Below are 23,997 nucleotides of genomic sequence, written 5' to 3'. Positions count from 1 at the left end.
CAGCCCATTTATTTCAGCTGCTGGCAGACTGGCACCCCTTCGAGAGCAGCCCCTCTGAGCAGTGCACAGTGGCCCCCGCAGAGGCTGGGTGAGCCAGGGTGGGCAGGCACAGCAGCCCCACTGCCCCACGCGCTCTGCCAAGCTGCAGGTAGCAGCAAGCAAACTCCCAGCAAGGGAACATCCCAGTCTGGTGCGGGCAAGGGGGCGGCTTGGGGAGGGTGGCTGGGAGGAGTCTGAAAACCACAACCCTGGGGATGGTGATAGGAGAGTTAGCAGGTGCGGAGCTGTCAGCTAGAGCTCAGAGAGAGGTAACTGCCCCTCTGTGCTTTTATAGGTGTGTTTGTATGTGTGTCTAAATCTGTGCAGATAAAGGTGCCGCTGTGGGGAGAGAAGGAGGGAGGCAAACCCATGCAGAACTATTTATTTCAGCTGTTCATTTGCTATCGCAGAAGTGGAGCTGACCTCCAACACGATGGAGGTGGTGGACAGGCATCCAGAGGTGAGGGCAGAAACCTGTCTTCTGGTGCCAATATGGCCTTAGGTCAGATTAAGCCAACCTTACCCTAAAGCCCTTCACTGCAGCAGGAACCCCAGCTGCTGTGGAGAGGGAAGAAAACAGTTCTTCGGGTCCTGGCTCTCAGCCTCTGCGTGCACTCGCATGCTCCAGCTGTTTTTATAAAGTGCAGGACACAACCTGACAATTCTGCTCATCACTTTATTTCGCCATCTTCCCACAAAACTGCCTGTTACTTGGCTGGCAGAAATATCTACATGCTCTGTGCATCCTACTTTACACCAGAATCCCCAGCACCCCAGTAAGGGGCCACTTACAGCCCACACAAGTGATACGCCACGCAGGCGTATACCCCTGTAATACCCCATAATAATAATACAAAAAAAGATAAAAGAGCCAGGGCCTTTCCTGTGTCCCAGTGCCACTAGATGGCACCAGGTGTGTACCCTTCCCAGCCCGGGGTGCCGGCAGGGGGACACTGCGGGGACCGAGCCCAGCCCTCCGGCCAGAGCAAGCGGCTTCAGCACATGCTGGTGGTGCCTCCATCCCGCACGAAGCGTGGGGTGCTGGGGTAAAGGCTGACATTTCAGCCTTAAAATGAAGCCTTCAGCCATGTGCTGCGGTGTTTCCCTGCAGGGAAATTACCTGCCGTGGCTTTTGTGGTGCCACCGACCCTGCACGTGCACCCATCCCACCCGTGGGTCGAGCATCGCTCCCAGCTGGGAGCTGGCAGAGCCTGAGCCTGGAGAGCCTCAAAAGCGGGTGCAAGTTATTCCAGTTAATACAGGGACCAGTGTACTAGTTTCCCAGCATTGACAGGCTCCTCTTGTGAGAGGGGAAGAAAGGGAATAAACCACAATTTACTGTATAATTTTGCAATCCACTAGTGGCTTGCCTTCTCTAAGGTCTCACAGTTTTAGGGATTGATTCTCCTCGTGCACATTTGCTATCCAACACAGCTCAGCATGTCCAAAACCCTCAGCAATACCTGTTTTTCCATCACTGAGCCCTCCGTTCACTGTCACACATCCTTGGCAAAGCCACCAAATCAACCGGGGAAGCACAGCTGGCACCTCAGCAAATGTCAGGTCTTTCCTCAGACCCTGCAGCATAATTAAGGAGCATCTGTTTTCCACTGTCTTCAGCATTGAGCACTGAAGGTGACTGAAGGTGACCCTGGGAGATGAGAGCTCAAATGACAGGGATGGCTGTCGAGGCTGTGCCACACACACCACCTCAAAAAGACCAGCCAAACCCCAGCCCCAAGCAGTGTGGGGGACATGGGTGACAAATCATCGCTCACCACACAAACCGTCGGCCTGGTGCAGAGCCAGAGAGATCATGGACAGAGAGCAGCTTCCAAAAAAGCCAGGGCATCAAACCACCAGGAGCAGCATGTCACTTCTCGCTGCCCATGTCCCCGGGGCTGGCACGTCTGGGTTGTGGGTGAGCATGGCAGTGGCATGACCCTGGCACCAAGGGGATCCCAGTGAGCAGAGGGAGTGGGAAAGGGTCTTTGTGCCGGGACTCTCTAGGTGCTGAGCTCCAGGCAGTCCTGGCCTGCACGTGGCAATGGTACCACTGGACATGAAGGCAAGTGGGAGATGCTCAGCACGGTTCTGTGGTGGCCCTCGCAGGCTGATGGAAATGGCAGTACTGCCCCTGCCCACATCCTGAGGCCACAAGATAATCCTGCAGAAGGATTCTGAGCTTGACCCTGCTTCCCAGCCCTCCACAGAGAGCAACACAAATCCCACGCAAGCGCTTTAACCCCAGCCTAGGGTGAAGGCTCGAGAGGAGGAGGCTGGGTCATTCAGGAAGGTCAGGGCACACAGCAGAGTGGGTTACAATTCCCCCAGATAAGGGAAATGCCTGATCCCCCTTCCCCACAGCCTCCCTCCCTTCCTTGATCACCCCAGATAGTCCCTGGAGTGACCCAGCATCCTCCCTCTGCTGCCTCCCCTCCTGGGGAGGCACCAGGAGCCTCCCCACACAACATCTGCTCTCCCTAGGCGACTTGTAGGTGGCTGAGGACAACCCGCCCACACCATCTGTCTCCACACCAGGTGGCCTCTCCCCATACCCCCCCATGCCCACCTCAGCCAACATCCCTGAGCCCTCCGCTCTGGAAAACCTCAGGTGTGCTGCCAGCAACTAAACCTCATGGACAAATTCAAGTCTTTATTTGCCCTCTCCAAGACTGGATGCTACACGTAGGGTGCAGAAACTCACCGCCACGAAACCTCATTGGAAGCGGTGCTCCTCTGCACAAGCAGAGAGCAGAAGATGCTGCCCAGCCCCTGCCCACACTGCAAAGACAGGCACAGCCGTGATGGTGCGTGGCCTGTCCTCAGCCATCTCATCCAAAGGGTCAGTAGCAGCAAGCCCAGCCTCCCCCATGGCTCCCAGCCACTGCCTGCAAGCAGGACATACCCTCAGCTTACTGCGAATGTCAAACGGCAGACGTACATAGGCATCGACATGTACATGGCAGGAGCCATCCGCATGCTGTGGGATTATTTTTAGCCTGACCGTGATCGAAATGTCAGAGGGGGGTTTATTTATTTTCTCTGGAAGGCTCATTGCTTGAAATACCCATCGGCAGAGGCTGACCTGACCCTGCTGTCACAGTCCAGTCCGTCATCCCTTCCCGCCCTTGAAAATAATGTGCAATTAGGCAGGAGGGGAGGGTGATGGGCCCAGTGTGCCCAGCAGGGCTGGAACCCTTCAGAGGGCAGGTGTCCATCCAGCCCCACAGCCTGACCCACACCTACCTGGCCAAGCTGCAGCTCCCCCAGCTCCCACAACGTCCCCACATCCTGGGAAAGGTCTCACCAAAGCTGCAATGAACAGCTATAAAATGCAAGAGATGCAGGAGCTGGGCTTTTGAAGCAGACACACGGTCAGGAAGGGCAGGCGGGCCACGGGCTGCTCTCACCGCCCTTCAATGATATGAGGGAGGGAGTGTAATGATGCTGAGCTCTGCTGGTGCCCCAAAAGCTCACAGAGGACTCTCCCTGGCCACAGAGCAGCCTGCTGCTTTCCTCTTCTCTGCCACTCGCCATGCTCTCAGCGCTATGCCCGGAACAAAGCTCATGACAATTATAAACCTGCCCCAACTCCTGTCAACCTCACAGGACCCTGCCTGCATGAAGGGCTCTGGGTAGACAAGTCCCCTGGGCCAGGACCCCCATGTCCCTGGGGGGTGGCACAGCACTGCAGAGTACAGCAGCACCCACCCGAGCCTGTGCTGCACAGATTTGCCTCTTTTTTGTTAGGGAAGCAGATCTGAGGGGGAATGGCTGCTCAGAAAAGCACTGGTATGTCTGAGGTGGCAGAGCTTTTTCGCTTGTTTACACAGCCAGAGAGGAGCTGTAATGGCCTGTCTTAACACAATAGCAAAGGAGGGCCTTGAACCAAATCCAGCTGGAGGTCGTGACCAGTCCATAGATAACTGGGAAGAAAAGTCAGTGTTTTCCCTGCGGAACTACCTATTTACATCTGAAAACAGCACAGAACTTGCCCAGAGGCTGGGACAAACAGCCCCTTTCACTGCCTGCTTCCCATGAGGCTTTCCCCTCCCTCTCCAAGAGGAAATTTCCAGTAACTGAGGTACAAAAATGAATGCAAGATTCTGCTCCAGAGCCAGCTGTAAAACTCATATGGGAAGAGCCCCCCACCCCACAGCCAGCACCGCAGCAGGCTGCCCCCAAAGCAGGTCACAGCCTTTGTGTGTGGGGAGCGAGGAAAAAAGCAGCTCTGCCTGCACCCCTCCTGGAGCTGGCCAGGCTTCAGGGGGGTGGATCCAGGTGCCCAAAGCTGCACGCACCACCAGCACCACAGGCTAGGCAGGATTCCCTAACGGAGGGTCCTGGGTCCCTGGGGGAGGTTGTGATGTCATGTCATCTGCTAGGACACTGTGTGGGACAGCAGTCCCGCTTTGTGTAAGATTGCATGAAACAAGGGATGGAAACAGAGGAATTTGGCGAGGAGGAACCTTCCTCCTCCTCCTCCCTATACCACCATGTCACATCCTGGGAATAACCACTGGGACTCAGCTGAGTGGCAATATCTAGGAAATTTTGAAGGAATGTCTTTCTGCCATATCCCTCCCATTCATCTTCTGCTTGGACTATGCATAGAAGATTAGGATTTGGGCCATATGGTTTTCCTGCAAAAGTACAGGAATTGTGTCTTCCATAGGTGCCAGGCTTCTCCGCTGATCCAGCTGCAAGGGTCCCTGAAGCTTTCAGGGATCTGTGATTGCAGATGCTGCCATGTGGGAGCAAGGCCTCCCGTTTCTCACAGCAGGCCTGAGGGGAAAGCAAGAAAAAAGCTGGGTAATTAAACAGCACTCATCAGAACATGTGCAACAGCCAAAGAGCAAAAACACCGTTCCTACACCCAGGCTCTTGCACAAAGCTGTATCAACATTTACCTGCTGAAAATCTCCGTTTCCGGGGCTACTCTGGCTAATGCAATCCATGGGCTCACAGCTGTGGGCAGCATCCCTGCTGCTTCCTGCCTACTCCAGCCAAACCTGCTCAATCCTCTTCCCAGAGGTCATTTCATGCTAATGCCAAACAACCAAAGATAACTCTTTTCCAAAGCCCTCACACTTCCGCACACAGAAGGGACAAGTATGTGCAATGTTGTGTTTCTCGCTGGGAGAAAGCAGCCGATTCCCAGTGTACCTGCAGGTCACACCCCAAAGCATGGCAGCAAAATCCAGGGCTGGGATGGAAGGAGGAAGGTGACCTTCCTTTCAGCACATCCCATAATTTATTTCACCATTACTGCTACCCCTGAGCTTGGGTGAGGCTACCAACCTGTGCTACACATGTGCTTCCACCGCCCTGCAGACTCAGCCAGGTCTTCTGGGGTTTGGGAGCCTATTTACCCAGGGGATTTCAGCAAATAGGAGATTAAGTGACTTATGGTGTTTTAAAAAACATGTTCCTGAATATCTCTCCTAAAGCAAAGGTGATCCCATGGGTAATTCCTTTAAAAGAGGGTATAAAAGTGTGTGGCTGATAGCCAGTTCATTATATCAGAATTAGTTTTCATTAGGAAGGGAAAACTTGTGTGCTTATTAATTGTTTCTCTAATTGCTTTCCCTCCCTGCTACCAGGGTAGCCCGCTGTCTGCTTATGCCTTGAGGCCCCAGGTCAGAACCCTGCATAACTCATCCCGGATCTGCTAACGCAGGAGCTATAAATACACGGTGACACTGGAGAGCAAAGGAGGCGGCGGAGAGGGACTGTGCTTCCCAACCTGAGATACTCCGTCTATCAGCTTATCCGACAGCAGGTGACTGGTGACAATCTGTAAATATTAACTGAGGGGGACTGTTTCTGATAGCCGAGGGCTCTGGCTTGGCAAAGATAAAACAAAATTCTCTGGTTCCCAGCTGGAGCTGGACAAATATGGATGAAAAAGAAGTTGCAGATTATTTAAGGTGAAGCAAACAGCTGCATGTTCTCCACTGAGTACTTTTAAACCATGAGGACCTACTTAGTTTCAAGATCTGCTGCAGCTTACCCACCCCCACAAAAAAAAAATAAAAATGCCTGATTGGTGACTGCAAAGGAATCCCTTGGGAAACTGAAAGGGGATTGCAAGTGCTCCGGATGAGCCCTGTCAATTCACAGCAGGGGATTTAAGACCTGACAGTGACAGTCATCCCCCTGACTTCTATCCCTCCTGCCTTCTGCCACCGGCTGCTGCTGCCAGCACGGAGGGGGCACGCTCACCTCTGGTGCTCCCAGCAGGGCACAGTCACCCGAACGGGACCAAGCCCGGGTTAATCAATACAGCTCTGATGGAGGCGGCAGCGGCGGGGCTCACACATCCCTCCCCTCGGCACCAGGGAAGCAGGAGGACCACTGAGGAGAAAATCCCGCAGCATGCCCTGCCAGGAGGCAGCAGCCCTTGCCTGGGAGACCCTGCCCGAGCACACATGGTAAGAGCTGGGAGGGAGGGGATGCTGCGGAGAGCCCTTGCTGCAGGGACACACGGATGGGACAGAAGGGCGGGGAGGAAGAGCCCCATCTCCTCCTTTATCCCTGTCGTAACCTGAATCATGCACCTGAGCATTCGGCACCCTGCGCTGCCTACAACATGACGCTTCATGACGTGGAAATTTGCAGGCAGAGAGAGTGAAGTAGAATCTGCATATGCAGCAACGAGGACCTCAGGAAGGTGACTACAGCCATAGCCGTTCCACCTCCCTGTAAGCAGGAATGCCTGTGCCTGTACACGTGTTACACACAAGCATGCTCAACAGACACACACCTACCTTTGCTAACAGCAGAGGCAGCCACAGAGTCCATATTTTCTAGGTTTTACTTCTATATCTGCAAAAAGCAAGTTTGCTTCTGTTTCTGATTCCCTGGAATTATCATGAAATGCCTTCAAGAGAGCAGCTCTGTCTTCTCGGCTCAGTGAGCCTTTGATGTCCAGCACTGCACTCAGATGTTCCTTCCTTTCCAAAAGAGTAAGAGGGCAGGTCAGTGAAAGAGCCAATAAAAAAAAAACTGGCTTCCTAGCGCTCAGTTTTGCTGGACCAGACCAAAGACTGGAAGCTGCTGAGCTGTTTTTTGACGCTCTCTGGCCACCTAACAAGGAGGTGGCTGTTTGACAAGGGCTGTGTGGGATATGACTGAGCTCATGGATCCTGAGCCCAGCGCACACAGCATCCCTGTGAAATTGTGGAAAACTTCACCTCAGGTTTTTCCTAGGAAAAAAATCTCTATCTGCCACAGTAAGTTTTGGGTAACTCCTTATCTGACCATTTGGAAGCTTTTTTGGTATCTTTTCTCCCCTCAGTGGAGGCATTTACTGTTCATCTGGAAAGCTATAGGATTTTTCTTCTACATAGCATTGCTTCACTGAGCAGGCCCACACTGTATTAGTCTGATTAAGAAAAAGGGCAAATGTATCCAAGCCAAACAGTTGTAAACATAGGGGAATCTGCTGAAATCAGGAACAGTGCATCTACTCACACCAGGGTGACCTCCTCTGAGACCTGGATCAAAATAATATTCTTCTGAGTACTTCCTGTGCCCGCTTCCTATACTATACATTTCTATATAAATATATAGTGGGTATTATACGTATATTACTATTTATGTATGTGTGTGTATATATATAGTAAAAGAATAAGAATTGTTATGCTGTATCAGATAAGCAGCTTTTTAGCTCAATAGAATCTTCAATAGTAGTAAGTGCTTAGGAAAATAATATAGAAACCAGACAAAGTATATGTCTGTCTTGGCTTTTTGCTTCTGGCAGTCTGCAGTTTAGGACTTCCTTCGCTGGGGGTTATAGCATGACTGTCATGTCGAATAGGCACTGAAATAATTATCTACCCCACATTGCCTGCTCCCCTTTTCAAGCTATTCACACTTTTGGCCTTCACAGCATCCTGTGACAGAGCACTCTACACTGTAATCGTGTTAACTTGGAAAAATACAGTCACTAGCACAAGACATCAGAACAAAAGATAGATGTAACAAACCACAGACTTTGGAACACATGCAGTTAGCTAAGATCTCACCTTCCTAACAGAAGTTGGGTTTCATTTCTGTTAACAGCTTCTTGTGAGAAATGGAAGTGTATATTCTTGCTGAATACACTAGAATTTTGTGGAAATAGTTATACCCACAAAAGGATTGATGAAGTGTTAAATCCAAAAGCCAAGTGCTTGCAAGTTATGAAATGCCTGAGTTAAGGATGTTCTTGAAACCTACATTTGGCACACATGCCTGTAAATTGTCCACTCAGGTGGTATTTTTCCACAGCATTCCTGCTTTGTTGACAGCCATTTCATCCATCCTTTACCTTTACGGATGGACACCTCAACTCCACTGGTTACCATCTGGTGAAGTTATAAACCATATTAATCAACATCTGCAAATAGGCAGCACAGAGTGTATTCAAAGGGAAACATTGTACCTGACCCAGCACACTGCAAAAAGTACCACAGGACTAATGTTGCTGTAGGTCTCCTGGTGGCAAGTAATCATTTGAAAAACAACAGAAGTTAAATCAAGAAGACCCTACCTTAGATCAGGAAATTCTTTGAGAATAGGCAGAAGGGCTATTTTCATCCCCTCGACATCAGAAGTTTGAATAAGTTCTAAAATTGGCTTTATAGGATCCTTGAGGGGACCAGCTGCTGGACCCTGGGGAGAGAAGCAAAAGTGTGTTCAGGGCAAGGGTAACGGCACACAGCATAAAGAGCTGGACTCATATCAGACTGGGGATCTCCCTGCGTGGGTCAGGAGCTTTGCAGGACTGCCTGTGCATGTATAGAAGCCTGTTTTCCCCCCAGGGTAGGAGAAAATAAACTGGGGTGTAGCCACAGGCTGCTTCCAGGGCGGCTGGGTGACTACCTTCAGCAGCGTGCAGACTCCCCTCCTGCATTGCCTTTGGCAAAGTGGGAAAATGCACCTCATTTTTCCCCACATGTGCTGTGCTCTGAAGGCCGTCAGAAGCCTTTGGCAAGTGGTTTGCTTCCAAAGGTAAGCACAGCCCTGTAGCTGTGTGAAAACAAGCTCTGTTGGTCAGACATGATGATATTTCTGCTGCCCTGGAGCGAGCCCAGGGACAGAAAAGCAACCCTGAGGAGAGGGCGAGGGGACACAGAACCTGTAGCAGAAAAACAGAAAAAATGGGAAGCAGGGCTGGACACTGTAAAGGATATGACATGGCTGGTAGATCCTGCATATGGTCGGCTCCCTCAAAACTGGAGCACGCAGAAGAAGAAAACCACATCAAGAAACACACAGCATTTTTAGCAAAGCCGGAGGAAGCAGAATGCGGATGAACTGCCAGGAGACAGCTTCAGGTCTTGCTCACATTTTTCATCAGTGCAGTAATGCGATGAAACTGCTTCCCTGAATTATTGATGCCATCACGTCAACAGAGACTCGGTGACAAAGCAAACCTGGAGAACAGGCTGCCAAACCGGGGCAGGAGAAACCCAGGTTCCTCTGATCTCCACGGGGCATTAGAAACAGCAGGCTGCATTCTCGGTGCAGCTCACCTCCGCATTGAACATAAATTAAAAATAATAGTAATATTTGAAGACAGCCTTCTCTCCCTTTCTCTGCACTGCAGACACACAGCACGTCTAGCTCTGCACAGTGCACGAGCTGTACTCGGCTCCTAAGTCACCTATACGGTACAGCTGCACACTGGGCAAGCTCACTATTACAAAATGCTAATTAATTCAAAGGTGTCAGACTTAGTTAAGTGCTATATAGACAGGCAAGGTCAGAGGTAAACAGCCTGCAATCTAAAAGGCCAAAGAAGAGGTGGTTGTCAGCAGTGCCCAAGTGCCTTTTACATGTACTGCTTTTGGGGGAGAAGCAAGGTATTTCCTAACGTTTTTTGAGGATGGAGGGGAAGGAAGAGCCTGAGGAGAGGGCAGAGAGCAGGTGCAGCCTGTGCAGCAACTGCACGATAAATTCAGTCTGCAGCAGAGTACATATTTTGCATGCATAACCATGTACCTCATTTGACTGAGGATCAGGCTGTCCCCTGCAATTTGCTTGTGCATTTCCTCCCTGGGGTTTTCGGTGCTCCCACACCAAGTAAGAAAGTGAACAGACTGGGGATGCAAGGGAAACAGTGCTAACTAGATGCAGACTTTTTTCACCGGAGCTGAACGTAGGGCTTTAGTAGATAATTAGATTTCCTGTATCTCCTTTACACTATAAAACTAGCTTGCACATTACAACCAAAGCTGCTGCTGAGCACAGCATTACTGGTAAACTTAAGAGTTAAGATTAGAGGATCCTCCTGCTATTCCCAATGGCTCAATTGCTCCAAGCATTGACTCATCTGTGACTGATCACTCCAGGAGAGGTGCGTCTTCAACTAAAAGCACCCGAAGCTTCCAGCTTTCCACCATGAAACTAATGCATTACTTGTAATGGGTCTGAGAGCCTTTTAGAGAAGCCTAAAGAAGGCCGTTTTGATTTTATTTTTTGGACAAAGTAAGAATTGCTGACAAATGACTTGCAGGGGGACTCCTGTGGGAGAATATATATTTCCAGTCCCTAGCACTTAAATTCACAAGTCGTAAGAATGACTCAGAACTTGTGAAATTATTAAAACCAGTAAAGCTGAGGTGATATCTGAGTTCTGTTACCCAACCGACTTTGCAACCATTAATGTGTTGCTCAGTCCAACCTCTTACAAAGTGCTATGCCCGAGCACTCAGCCCGCATTTGCAAAAGAGCTGTGCCAGGGGACATTGCACGGCAGTGATTCTCTGGCTGCAGCAGCTGCAGGAGGGGATGCTGCTGGCATTGCAGTCCTTCCCTTGGGTAATCAAGGGACCCATGTGACAGCCTGGTGGCATCTGCAGATGCCCTGTGCAGCAGTGCCAATTACATGGGATTATAAATTAAACAGAGAGGCTTTTTTAAGCTTCTGATGTTGCTTCTGCAAATCAGACCTAGCATTTTTCCACAAGTTTTCTTCGAAGGTGTGGCTCTGCTTTTACACCTAATCTATCCCTTCTGCAATGTATCCTTACCTCCTAATGGGGTGAGGTGTCCACCCCTGCGGGAAGACTCACTCCTCCCTGCAACCATCACCAACCACAACAGCATCAACATGTTTCCGCCTGTGAGGGAATGCTGCAGCACAGGGAAATGGCTCACGCAGCCGTCAGCCCAGCTCCAAGGGACTGGGAAGGGCCTGCGGGGAGGGAAGAGACCGGATGGAGGGGTAACACACATACCCCATGTTCAGGGAAAAGCAGCCATACAGGGCAATGCACTGCAGAGGTGAAGATGTGGAACAGCTGATCTGGTCCATCGCTCCAGAAGCTCAAGGGAAAGCACTGGAGAACACAGCTGTCCCTCACCTGCACCCCTCGCCATGTACCAAAGGCTTGCCTAGGGGAGCTGACAGCTTCGGAGCCGTCTCACCAGCTCAGAGGCACACGCCTCATTCTTATTTCAGTGGCAGGAGTGCGAAACTTGCCTCCTCTGGTCACACATTTCAAAACTAAAAACTAACAGCTTCTGGCAGATCAGAAGGCTGTCAGCACATCTGATTGTCATTTCTATGAAGCTGGATACCACCGTGGTAAGACCTCTTAAGCTTTTCTGTTGCTTTCAGAGCCTGTTCCTCTGCTGGTACTGTTCTCGATGATGGAGAGCAAAACTGTAACCATACCAAAGACTTACTAAACACTCTTCAAAGACAGTTTGCAGCATCCTGTGATCTTCTTCCATCTTGCTGGCAATCCTCCTTCTCTGCACAGAGGATGCTTTCCTGGAAGTGGTCAGGAGGGCCTGCACATATTCTGTAATAACGATGGTGTTGACAGCCTTGATGAGGGCCTGTTCCAGAGCAAAGGTGCCCAGATTAACTTCCCTGTACCAAGCAAGGACCAGACTATGTCTGTAGGACTCTGACCAGCATAGACAGTGGCTATAGAGTCCATGCAGATGGCTGTCCCATTTGTTTAAGTATCCCTTTAAAATGCCTGATCTAGCATATAAAGTACCTCCAAGCTGTATGTGGATGACATAAACATAGATGATAAGCGTGGAGACATCCAACCAAAAGCAATGGGACCAGTTAGCTGAGCCAGAGGTCACACACTCCAGAGCAGCAGTGACACTTGGCTTAGCTAACCAACACATCACTTGGGGACAGTTTGGACTACAAAGCCAGATCCATCCTCCCTGGAACACCCCCACTAGACATATCCCAGGGCCAGACCCTTGGGCACACAGTTGTGGTTGAGCACCAAGAAGTCACCTGGGCATCTCTCAGCCACCCATTACCTGCTGAGAAACCCTAGTGCTGAGACTGTGCTGTGCCTGAGAGGCAGAGCGAGCATTTCTAGGGGGAGATGGGCCGCTGCACAGAAACCACATTTCATTAGCAATTGAAATCAGAGCAGTTTTCGGCTGCAGCCCAAAGGAACAGGAAATCCCAGCCCTGTCCAAAACAGACAAAGCAAGAGACAGACAGTTCTGGCACAGCACTCCACCACCGAGCTGCTGCTTGCCCCAGCACTAATGTGACATAATGTCCAGTGACAGGCTCTGAACAATATCAGAATCGCTCCTAATTTTTTCTGTCCCATTACTTTTTTCCACATTTCAGAATTAATTAAAATCAGCACTGACAAAAAGCCTGCTGACCTGGGAGCCCAGTGCTTCAGGGGACATGTGTGGCACAGGTAACAGCAGCAAATTCGACCTGCACGCAAAAGAGGGTACCCCAGGTACCAATCTCATTGCCAAAGAGGCAGACTCAAGGGTGTTGTGAGACCCTAGACAAATTGTTTAGGCTACTGTAAAGGTGAGAAAAAGGTACTCTGTGAGGTTGTTCTTGGACAACCCTCTGCCTGAGAGACTATATCCTTTGGGGATCTGGACCTTTCACCTCACCATCCATGTGTCCACTCTCCATCACAGGGATAAATATTCCTTACAACTAAGGCTGAAGCACATTAGAGACTGAGAAGATTTCCAGTATAATGGTACTGGGGGAATGGTAGGATCAGAGATGGCCCAGTGCTCCCTCTCTGTATATAGGAGGTACACTCAGTTTCCACATTCCTCCACTTGTTGATTTCTCTGCTGAGATTACAGAAAGGTCCTAGCTGTCACAGTGAAGATGTCCAACTCTGTTGGAGAGAGGAACTGGACTGAGGCCAATAGATCTTTAAAAGCCCTTTTAACAACACACAATATCATAGTTTGGATTAATGTTCAAATACTGTGCCATCCAGAGGTTCAAGGGTTAGTTTTAGTGATTTCTTGTTCTTACTTTCTTACTTATTTCTTACCTCATATTTGTCTATTTTTTCCTTTCCAAATGCCAAAAAGCTTTGCTTTAAGAATTCGAGGATGTGGTTAAAACCACTGTCACACTTTTTGAAGTGCTCCTTCAGTGTTCCCTGAGGAAAAGGGACAGACAGAGTCAAAGTGCATACGTAGAGACACCACACAGACAACAGACACATATTATTGTGCTTTTGCTCTTTCTGCTCTCAGAGACAGACTCCTCCATGAGCTGCAGCATCCTATGCCTTCATTTCAAAGACAAGCAAAGCACGAAAGAAAGAAAAAATTCAAACTCATGAAGGACGTATCAAGTTCTTAAGACCAAACCTGGAAGACCAACAGCTATGAAAAACGGGTGGCAATAGCTCTAATCCAAGGACTATTTAAAACATGCTCCTGCGGATGGGGAGTGGAGGAAGAGCGAGCCGTTGTGCGCCCTTCTGCTCTGGCATCCTGCTCCCAATGTGGCCGTTTTGCCTCTTATTCAATGGGAAAGTATAAGGCAAGGGATAAGCTCTGTCTTTCATGATTTGAAGCCCATGTCGGCACAGCCAGAGAAGGACTGAAAACCTGAGCCCTAGGTCTCCTGTTTCTCCCCAGGGTTGTCTGCACTCCCTTGTCAGAACCACCCCCAGCTCCCATCTCAATGTGTGGACCCACGGGACAGGCTGGCAATGAGCTCTGGAGACCAAAACGGCACAGTGTGGCCAGGGATTCTTCTGTCATTTTCCTCTTGCTGCCTTCAGCATGCTCAAGGGAGCCTGTGCAATGAGCCTGAAGATGCTCGGGGGAACTTCCCAAGGAAACATACAACACCACACGCTATTAGGAGCCTGCAACTGTGTGTTATCCAGACATGGAGCCCAGGATATGAAGGTGAATAGTCTAATATTAGAAAGTGTGGAAGGAGGAGAACTTATCCCAAGGGAGGTATACATTTCTGATCAGCCTTCTCTACATGCTGACTAACCACCACAGCCTTGGGCTCCGTGAATTATCACTGCCCCAGGAAGATACCCAGCTGCTGCAGATGAGTAGGTACCAGGTGAGGTTCAACCGTTGGGGTCTGGATGCCCCTTTGTAGCACAACAGCAAATACTGCAAACAGTGGAACTGGGATCACAAAAACTCGAAGAGATGAAGCTGTCAATATACAGCTTCAGACAAGGCAGAGGAGGGTACTGGGCCTGAAGATATTTTTTAGAAAACTATGGTTTTACCCTTTCCAAATCAGGACATGAGAGTGAAGTGAGTGCCTGCCCTACAGTCTGAAAATATTTAGTGTTAACATGGGTCTTCCATACCTTGACTTTAGAAGTGACTGTCTGCAGAAAATGCTCCGTAACCTCATCCTCCATCCTGTCTAGTAATCCATTTACCTTAACATCCTGACCAGTGCTGGCACTGCAAATGTATGTTAGCTTACACCAGACAGTCCTGATAGAAAAAAAAAAAAAAAAAAAAAGAAAGAGGTGGGATATGGAAAGTATTGATCAGATCAAATCGGGCTATTCTCTCAGATCAAAACTTTTCCTACAGTAACCAACATGACTGCCTGGGTAATTGCATGGACACATGCTCAGGTTCAGGGCTAGTTCAGTGACCCACATATGTGCACCCATCTTTTGGATGGCTCTCATTAAGATACTGCCACAAGGACACAAAAGCTCAATGTACATAAATGCCACTTGTACCTATCAGTAGTGACATCAGATAAGTAACAATTCTAGTATTTTCAAAAATGAGTAGGCACAAAGTGGCCTTGACAAATGCAGTAGGGGTGAGAATCCTGTGTGCCTCTGACACCCCACAAATACAAGACAAACAATTATCTTCCATCAGAACAGTCTTCAAGTCAGCAAATCCTGGTTAAAATGATCACCAGCTTGAAACCAGACATTTTACTTTCTGGAAAAACTCAGAGTATCCAGCATCAGCAACATACAAATAAAACAAACAAAAAACCAAGCTACCTAGGCTCAACACAAGGCTCTGATGTCAAGTAAGCACTAGGCATATGCTGAATTTGGGCATTTTGCTGACTCCAGAGATCCCCAGATAGTTTTATACAGGAAGAAGAGAGGCAACCTTGTTTTCTCCATCGCTGCAAGCATTTCTGAAATTAGCCTGTAGGTGCAAACATCCTCCCCCACCCTTCTGGGCTTTATTGCTTCCCTCCTTCCTAGCAACCCCAGGGAAAACCTGGCATGTTCGACTGGATTTCATTCAGCAGAGCACTTAAGCTTGGGCTTACCTTGAAGTGCGCTAGCACACACATCTCAGTGTGACATTTATGAGGCTTTGCTAATGAAGGAGAATCAGGCCAGGGAAAGGAACCACAGAAGTGTTTGCCGGGATAATGTCCCTACATGCAACACAGCATTGCTGCCTGCCTCCTGCTCAGCAGGATGGGCACCAGGCGGAGGGCGATGGTGGACCACAGGCACCTGCAGGGGCTAGGAGCAGGCAAGAAGCAGCAGTACAGCGCTGCCAACACAGCAGCCACGGGCATAGCCCCCACCCGAGTCTCCTTCTTGCTGTGGCAGCCAGGGCAGCTCTGAAGGGGTCTTGCTGGCCGCAGCTGGCTCCCTCTATGCTTAAGGGTTGGCGTGCATGGGGATGGATCACCAGATACAGCTGGAGGCAAGGCAGACCCATAGCAGAGTTAGAAGAAGATCAGACAGCAGAAAAGTAATTTTGCTTCCCATGCCACAGGGTCTGGTTTCTAACCTGAAAATGCAGCAGTTCTGCAGGATTCGTAAACTGCTGCAGATCTCTGGGCAGCCATCAAGCTGGAGAAAGCTTCTTACTTCATTTTCATAGCTAAATTAAAACAGGAAGACATATCTTTTAGCTGGCATGCTCCATAATGCATCTTACAGCATTAGCCCAGCAGCAAATGGGAGAAATATTCTGTGATTATTTGTCTTTTCAGAGTGTACGGTTTCACTCCCCAAGGTGGGATCTACAGCAGGACAAAGACGGTCTCTGTCCTGCCCAGATGGTGAGGAGGGAGGGCACAGGAACAGCACAGGGAGAGCCCTCGAGCTGCCTGGGAGCCACTGCTCCCTCGATCGACAGGCAGGAGGTTCATTTTACCGTTGCTGTTGTTGCAACGCTTCTTTGAGGCAACTCAGGCTTTGCTGTTAAAGTGCAGAATAAAGCCTCAGCTTGTAGGAATAACCCACAAAGTCTATTGACTGCTTCGCCACAGTTTCTGTCTCACAAACAGCTCCTGGACAATTCCGTTTCATAGGAATTTTCTTTTTTCTTATAATGTGAAGGGTCAGGAATCTTAAATCAAACCTGCTTCTGAAATATTCACCTACAATCAGCAGTACAGGCATTTTCTGCTGCGGGGGATACACAGGGAGAGAGATGCCTAAGAACAAGTAGACAAAGGAAGCCACAAGAAGCTTGTGGTCCTCCTCTGCGGAACAGGACAGAGCAGAGCTCCTCACCCTCCCAGAGAGCCGGTAAAAAGCACTGGGCCTGGGAAGCACAGCCAGGGTAGGAAGGGCCAAGTCTGGGCACTGGCTATGTAGCTGCCCCTCCTTCTGATTGTTTTTAAGGTCTGACCCTCTCCAGAAAGTTCCCTAAGGCTTTAACCTGTCCGGGCAAATCCAGGTGCATTTTGTTCTCTCAGCTTCGGTCCAACAGCAAATGCTGAGCACATAAACAGCAGTGACGCACTGTGTCTCCAGTAACAACTTGATGATGGGAAACAAACGGGCAATGGCAGATCCAGGGGAAAACAGCATCACCAGTCACTTCATCAGGATTTCTTTCTTTTGAGCACTGAGTACATCGTCAAGGAGGAAAACAGCATGTTTCCTACCTCTCCAGGAACCTCAGGCACTCCTCCAGGCACACAGCTTCCACCCTCTCGCTCAGGCTCTCACTGACATGCCAGGCAGCCTCTGTCTTCTCTGTTAGTATCTGTAGATTACAAGGTGTGAAAGAGCAGGTCAAAGCCATTTGTTCCCTATGCAGTGAACAGGAATGCATCCCATCCCTCGCCCTGCTGCAAGTCCCTCTGCCTTCCAGGCAACAACTTCCACTTCGGTTTTGAGAGCCCTTGGAGAAATAAAAGTACTTTTTAGGAGCTGATTTTAATGCCTGATCTTACACCTTTGCTACTGCTGCCTTCATCGTGGGCAACAGGCTGGAGTCAAGCCCTGTGCTCAGCAGAAAGCCTGTCCCTGCAGATGTTTTCTGCTACCAATGCCCAGCCTGGCAGCCCAGCTCATACACAGACCTGCCGTCTGCAGGAGCACCTGCACTTCTGGCTCACCCTCGCAGATAAATTTGGGTGCAGCTGCTAAAAATAGGTTAGGCAGCTCTGTGTGCCCTGCACCTCTGCCAGGGTCTCTACCAGGGGTGTCTGAAGAAGGCATGTGTCATCTTCCTGGCCACCACCACTATCACCTGCCACAGCAATGTGTGTTAAACCCTACGGCGCCTGTCTCACCCCACTGACCCCAGTTGGATGCCCCAGGTGCCTGCAGGAGGTGGGCTGTGCCAGACAGCTAAACATCCACCCCATACTGGGCAGGCTTGAGCAGGTGGCAACTTAATGCTGCCCGTTAGTCGCTCCGTGGAAACAAAAGCTTGTAAGGGGAGGAGAGCCAGATGGATAAAGGGAGACAGATGGACTCATATGCTGTGCTCTCCCAGTGCTCTGGGAAGCATCAGCCAAAGACAAAGGGTGACTCGCATCATGAATGGGTTTTTCCACTGTTCACAACAGATGTCAAAGTTCGCCCAAAAGAACTGGATAAAATATGCCACCTCAAAGTGTCAGGAAACCATGGCTGATGAGTTTCCATGACACCATGATCATTTTCTATCCTATCATTAAGTGTCAGTCTGAAAAACCTGAGGAGCTGGTAATTTCATCATTTCATTAAATTTCATTCAAAGGCTTGCCTATTTATCCAGGATTCTCCATCACCTACTGCAGAGCATTCAAACCTGTCAGTTACATTCACAACAGAGCAAAACTACTCGTGCTGAAGCACGGCCAGATGTTGCAAATATGAGGACCACAGCATTCAAACCAGGCTTTGACCTGGTCCCCATTAGAAACCTTTGCTCTGTTGGCCAGAAGCAGGAGGAAAACACAAAAAAATAAGCCAGCTCAGTGGCTAAAATCCACCCTAGCACATGTACATCACTGCTTCACGGCTCCATCAGGTACAGGACAAGCCAAGGAGGCAGCAGTCCCCTCCACGAGCTCTGCACTTGGTGCCTGGTTCTGGGCTGGGCCAGAAAAGCCAGGTTTTGCCAGCTAAAGCTGTATCCTCACAAGGAAGGCCAGGGGCAGTTACTCTGCAATGCCTACCGCCAGCCTCCAACGGCCACCTGCCACCCCGAAGGACCAAGGAGCTTCTTCCCTCTCTCATGACCTGAATCAGGGCTGCCACTGGGGTGGTGGCAGTGGAGAAGAAAGCTGCAATCACAACCTGCCTCTGATCTCTAGCATCACTTGATGTCCACGCGTAAACTCCAGGATTTATTTTAAGCCTTCTGCAGGTCTTGATCCAAACACCCTCTGGCCACGGTACGTACTGCTTCTAAATCAGCAGAGCGTGCTCCTGCCATGCCCTTCAAGCACACGCCTTGGCTGTGCTCTGCAGTAGCCCCTTGCACTGCCTGACCCATCAGGGCAGCAATCGCAGCCGTACCCAGCACATAAGCAGGGAGCAAGCTGCCTGCATCGGCACAGCCAGACGAGGGGACCTGCCGTGGCTTGGCAACTCTCGCTGCTCTTACAAAAGTGCTCCACAGAACTCACGCAAAGCAGACTGGTTAACATACACACCGAGCTTAGCCCAAGACATGCGAAATTGGGTTTTGCCAAATACCTGCAAACTTGTGTGCAAAACCACGACTGCCCCAAAGTATGAGAGCTTTACGGTTCCCCCTAGTTTACCTGAATGACCGCAGCATCTGCACAAGGGGGTTTCCCAATATCAAAGGCTTCTTTCAGGGCTTTCCCTACTTCCGTCTAAATATTAAAGAGAAGAAAAAATAACAGTTGAGATACAATGGCATTCATAACAAGTTAGGTTTCCTAGCCTCTCATGCATTTAGACTAGATGAATTTCTGCCTCTATTTTTTTGGCCATCTCATTTAACCCAAAGCCTGGCTATTTTCCAGCTGACCTAATAACATTGTTCTGTTTTGTTCTACATTGTTTGTTTGAGTTTAAATGATTTGCAGCTTTCTTTCATCCCAGTGTCAGCTCAGGTTAACTACAGTCTTCTTTAGTTAGCTTACCCCAAATGAAGGTGTCCACGCAGCAAAACAACTTTTTATACACAACTCTGTGCTGCCAGCATCTGTAGCTGAGATTTTCCACCCTTCCTCACTCCAACCAGCACCCGCATAAACCAGCCAGCATTAATTAAAAGCATTCCCTCACTTGAGCCAGGGACTTGTGAGTGCACAGAGGAATTGGGTTAGTGTTTAGAGCTACTGTCATGGTGAGATGAGCCCCATGAGGCTGCACGATGGGAAATTTCCCAAGACTTGGCTGGCTTATGTTACTTTGAATGGGCTGTAAAAACAAAACTAACACTGCAGAGAAAGGGCTCATTGCTTAAAACATGATCTGACCTTTATAAAAGCTTTAAACTCAAAAGCCTGGCTTGCTTATTTATTCTTTCATTTCTGCATTTTCCTCCAAGGAAACAGAAAGAATGTACAAGATCTTCCATTTTTGTCTTTGTTCTTTTCTGGCCGATGAATTAGGAAATACGTGGTTGTCACTGGAGAATTTCACCAGAAGTATATTCAAAACAACTGCTCTACCATACTTATTGAAAAGTGTTAATCAGAGACAAACAAGCAGTTGTAAATAACCCACAAAAAACTCCTTTCCTCCTGAGTTTCATCACCTGACCGAGCAACTGTGTGAACACTATGTGCTGAGATAACACATCCCAGCCGAGCTGCACAAACACATCTAGCCTGCCCCAGTTGCACAGTAAAATGTGTTGGCTTAAACCAACACGAAAGTCCTGCTCCCCAGTGGGACAAAGCATGCATCTAGTTAGCAACTGCAAAGCAATAAGTTGTTGAGCCATGGTAGTTATTTGCTTTGGATCAGACAACGTGTTTGAATTAGCACAAGCTTACTTGTTTGTAGCTCTTGTGGTGACACCAGCACCACAGGCACCAAAGCTCCAACACTGAGAGGACCAGAATTTCTGCTGTAACAAACAGGCCCAGTTTCCTCCTTGTTCCTCCCTGTCTGACCAAGACATGGCACCCCATCTTGTAAAGCTTCAGTTCCACGGATGGCCAGCCCACCTGTGCTGACTGCCCAACCAACTGCTTCCTCTTGGAAAACGCAGGGTGCTGAGTTACAACTTGTGTGCCTCATCTGTCCAGCTGCTCTTTTAAAACATGCAAGAATTTAACATCCTTGAGACCTCTACATCATCATCAAGTGTGGTCAAAACTGGCAAACACGCTCAACACTGGTGGGAGCGCACTGCTGACACACCAGCAGGCAGGGAGGCAGAAGAGCCTCATTTACTTGGGCAGCAGCAAGTTGTCAGCCCAAATTCTCCAAAGCACATGAACTTGTCAGTCTTTTTGTCTACTTGAAGAAACAAAGGGAGGAAGGTAAGACGACAGAGATCCAAGTGATCCTTTGCATGTCAGCGTACACCCTCCTCGAGCTTTTGTCCAGGTGTGCATGTCTGGTCCTGCCTTCTCTGGTTTTGGACAAAGAGTCAGTTTTGAGCTGAGGCTGAAGAAGCAGGGGATGAAAAGTTCATTTTCCACTGCTTAGTATCAGAATGAACCCTGGTGTCATGCTGGGAGGTTTGCCTTGCACTCATGTCAAATTCTCCAGCAAGGGCAGGGGTGATGGATCAACAAGCCAGTCGATGGCACCATCATTTCAAGTTCACCAACCCTGCAACCTCAAAAGGCAGAAAGCCCCCTTTTCCCCAGACATGCCTGGGCTGAGGGAACGCCGCCTGCATGTAGATCTGGCAAAGTTTCCTGCAGTGGTTTTGGGCCCCTCGTGGTGCCTAAGTTCTCGGCACCTTCAGATGTGGTCACAGTTCTCATCACTCATTTCTGTTTAAAGTGCTTTTAGTTTGCACAGATATCAGGCTGACATTCCCAGCGACAAGCTGGGTATTCATAGGCAAAACAGACCATGGCTTATTCTGGTCAGTCTGTTTTCATTTAGAAAAATTTAGTCATCCATTGAAGTGGCAAAAACCACACCATCTGATTTACAGTCACAGTTACATATTAAAATCACTCAGAGATAACTGACAGGATATTTGCTCAATAGCACTTCCTGCCTATTTGGAATAATTAAGTGGTGGGATATCCTGGAGAAAGAAATAGAGGGATAAAGCAGGTTTTATAAGCTATACCACTGAGCTTAGTGAAGAGACATCCATAATTTTTCCAAATGGAGTCAGCTCAGGTCCACTTAAACTCATTAACTTGAACCTGGAGCTGGTCCTAAGCTGGTCAGGTTTGAAGCGAGCTGGGATGCTGTCATGCTACACTCCCCAGCAATTCCAGCCTGGTTCTTTATGTAGAGTGTGGCATTGTATAGAGCTGTGATGCTTCCAGATCCAAAGTGGCATGAAAAAATGCAGCCAGCTCAGGGCAGCATGGCGCAAGTACTTGTAACCACTGTCAGATAGGTGAGACTGCTCACCACATCATGTGTCAGGAAAGCAGAAAGCCCACAATTAAACAAAAGCATTCTCCAGCTATTTACATTAGAAGGAACCAAGAAAAAAAAAAGGGCAAAAAAAAGAACTAAAATCTCCATCACTGTTAGTCAGCATCTTTGAGGGCTTGCAAATGACTCAGTGACACGCTTTAAGATAACGACACCAGCACCACCCTGAGCAAAGTCATTTCCTTCATTGAAATACGTGCTAAAAGCAGACCTTAGGAACATGTGGTCTTCCCCAGAGTAATCATCGGAAACAGCCCATAAAGATGCTTAGTATTAAACACTGAAATCAGTAGGTTTTAAGCATATTGTCACCAGCTGGCACCTCTACTCCCATGTTTGTGGCCACCTTTGTGTTCTCCTGCAGGGAATAGGTCTTGAGGAAAATCTCCGCAATTTAGAGTACTTTCCCTGGGATGATTCAGCAGTTTGTCATGGAATTTCCCCTGCTCTGCTCACCATGGGCTAGTGGAAAGGGAAAGCAAGAGAGATGAGTGTGGCAAATCCTGCTGTTGCATTTCAGCTTTAGCTGAATCTAAAAGGCTCCATCCACTGGGTATTCCAAATAGCATGGTTTCCTCTGGAGCTCCCCCTCGCTACAACACATCTGCCCTGCTTCCTTTGTATCCCACACACCTCAACAGCACTCTTCAAAGGGGGAGCTTTGCTGAGAAGAGAAAGAGATCCTGCAGCCCTGTAGCTGAGGCCACCTGTGGGATCTCAAGGCAGGGTGCCCAGCTCTGACCCTACAGGAGGGCTGTGCTGGGTGTGCACCAGCTGCATTTCTTGTGCTGGGCTCTGGAAATAATCCTTGCTGTAACCTCAGCAGCGTCAGTCCAGCAGGCTGGAGAGGGCTGTGAGGGGTCAACATACAGACAAACCCAGCAGCCTCAGTCTTCTGCGCAGCTGAGGCAAAAAGGCTATAAAAAAACCCAACTGTTGCACACCATGGGCTTATTAACAGTTGGAGAGAAGATGAACAGCATCTTGAAATGGCCTTTGATAAGGAAGTGGATTTCACCCAAAGCCTTCCTCCTTTCCTCCAGATGCATTGGCTTCTGAGCAGAGCAGATGGCAGCACCATGAAGGTGCAGCAACAGGACGAACAGACATTTGCAAATGTCCCAGCATCTCTTTGCTAAGGAACAAGTACAGGGCACCATTCCTTTGGCAGAAGACAGTCATGGATCTTCACACCTGCGCTCTGCAACAAAACTTGGCCAAGACGGAGACTTTGGAGCTCACGGCTACCTGAGCAGAGCTGGCTCAGCTAGCAAGGGAACAGCTAATTCAACAAAGCCATTCCTTATTTTACAACTGTGGGAATAAAACAGGCAGATTAGGGTAAACTCCTGAGTCCTTACCCGGGCAAATGCAAGTAACTTTTCCTCAGTCTTCAAAATAATCCACATGAGACACTGCACACCAAGGGAAAGGCTGTGCTGGGAGATCTGCCTGGGTCTCAGACACGTCTCGCTGCCACTGCATTCAGAAAGAAGAGCTCAGCCAGAGGGGCAGCCTCCCACTGGTCCGCAGCCTGTCGCCCACCTGGCACCCCCTGCTCGGCACCACAGCTTCGTGCCAAGCCAGCGGGGCACCCTGCAAGCACCCAGCGGCATTTGCAGTGTCAGCACAGCCACAACACAGTAGATGATCATCGTGCACCTTTGCCAGCTATTCTTTTGTGCTCTTTCTTTTCCTTCTTCCTGTATTTGCTGCCCAAATTACACTTTTTGCTAGTTGTTCCCCTCTCCCCTTCCCTCACCACTGCTGCTGAATTCCTTCTTGAGCTCGGGCAGTCACCTGAGCACACTTTCATGGATGCACAATTTTGCAAGCATCAGGTATTGCCTCTGAATGGAATAAAAAGCAGCTATATACCAGGACAACTGCATCTATACATGAACTTTCATTAAGGCTGTAACCGTATTCAGAG

The 23,997-nt window shown here is 49.2% G+C and overlaps 1 protein-coding gene across 5 annotated transcripts in view; it reads right to left on the bottom strand.

Moving 5' to 3' along the window:
- Nucleotides 1-701: 701 nt before the first annotated feature.
- The window catches only part of LOC121090945 (exocyst complex component 3-like protein 2), a 55,171-nt gene continuing 31,875 nt past the window's right edge, over nt 702-23,997 (bottom strand). For 4 of the 5 annotated variants that reach the window (XM_040599840.1, XM_040599841.1, XM_040599842.1 and 1 more), the window contains exons 4-13: nt 23,426-23,543; nt 19,274-19,348; nt 17,177-17,277; nt 16,069-16,161; nt 14,643-14,775; nt 13,341-13,451; nt 11,722-11,877; nt 8,579-8,700; nt 6,813-6,998; nt 702-4,827 (exon numbers count right to left, since the gene is read on the bottom strand). In XM_040599840.1, coding sequence (XP_040455774.1) covers nt 6,818-6,998; nt 8,579-8,700; nt 11,722-11,877; nt 13,341-13,451; nt 14,643-14,775; nt 16,069-16,161; nt 17,177-17,277; nt 19,274-19,348; nt 23,426-23,543 — 1,090 coding nt within the window. In that variant the 3' untranslated portion in view covers nt 702-4,827; nt 6,813-6,817. The remainder of the gene's footprint in view (nt 4,828-6,812; nt 6,999-8,578; nt 8,701-11,721; nt 11,878-13,340; nt 13,452-14,642; nt 14,776-16,068; nt 16,162-17,176; nt 17,278-19,273; nt 19,349-23,425; nt 23,544-23,997) is intronic. The other variant, XM_040599843.1, reaches the window with a different exon arrangement.

This window comes from Falco naumanni, chromosome 7 (assembly GCF_017639655.2).
Source record: "Falco naumanni isolate bFalNau1 chromosome 7, bFalNau1.pat, whole genome shotgun sequence".
In the NCBI taxonomy this organism is placed as follows: domain Eukaryota; kingdom Metazoa; phylum Chordata; class Aves; order Falconiformes; family Falconidae; genus Falco; species Falco naumanni.
Note: the sequence above shows the minus strand (reverse complement) of the source record. Positions and strands in the feature narration are given on the sequence as shown.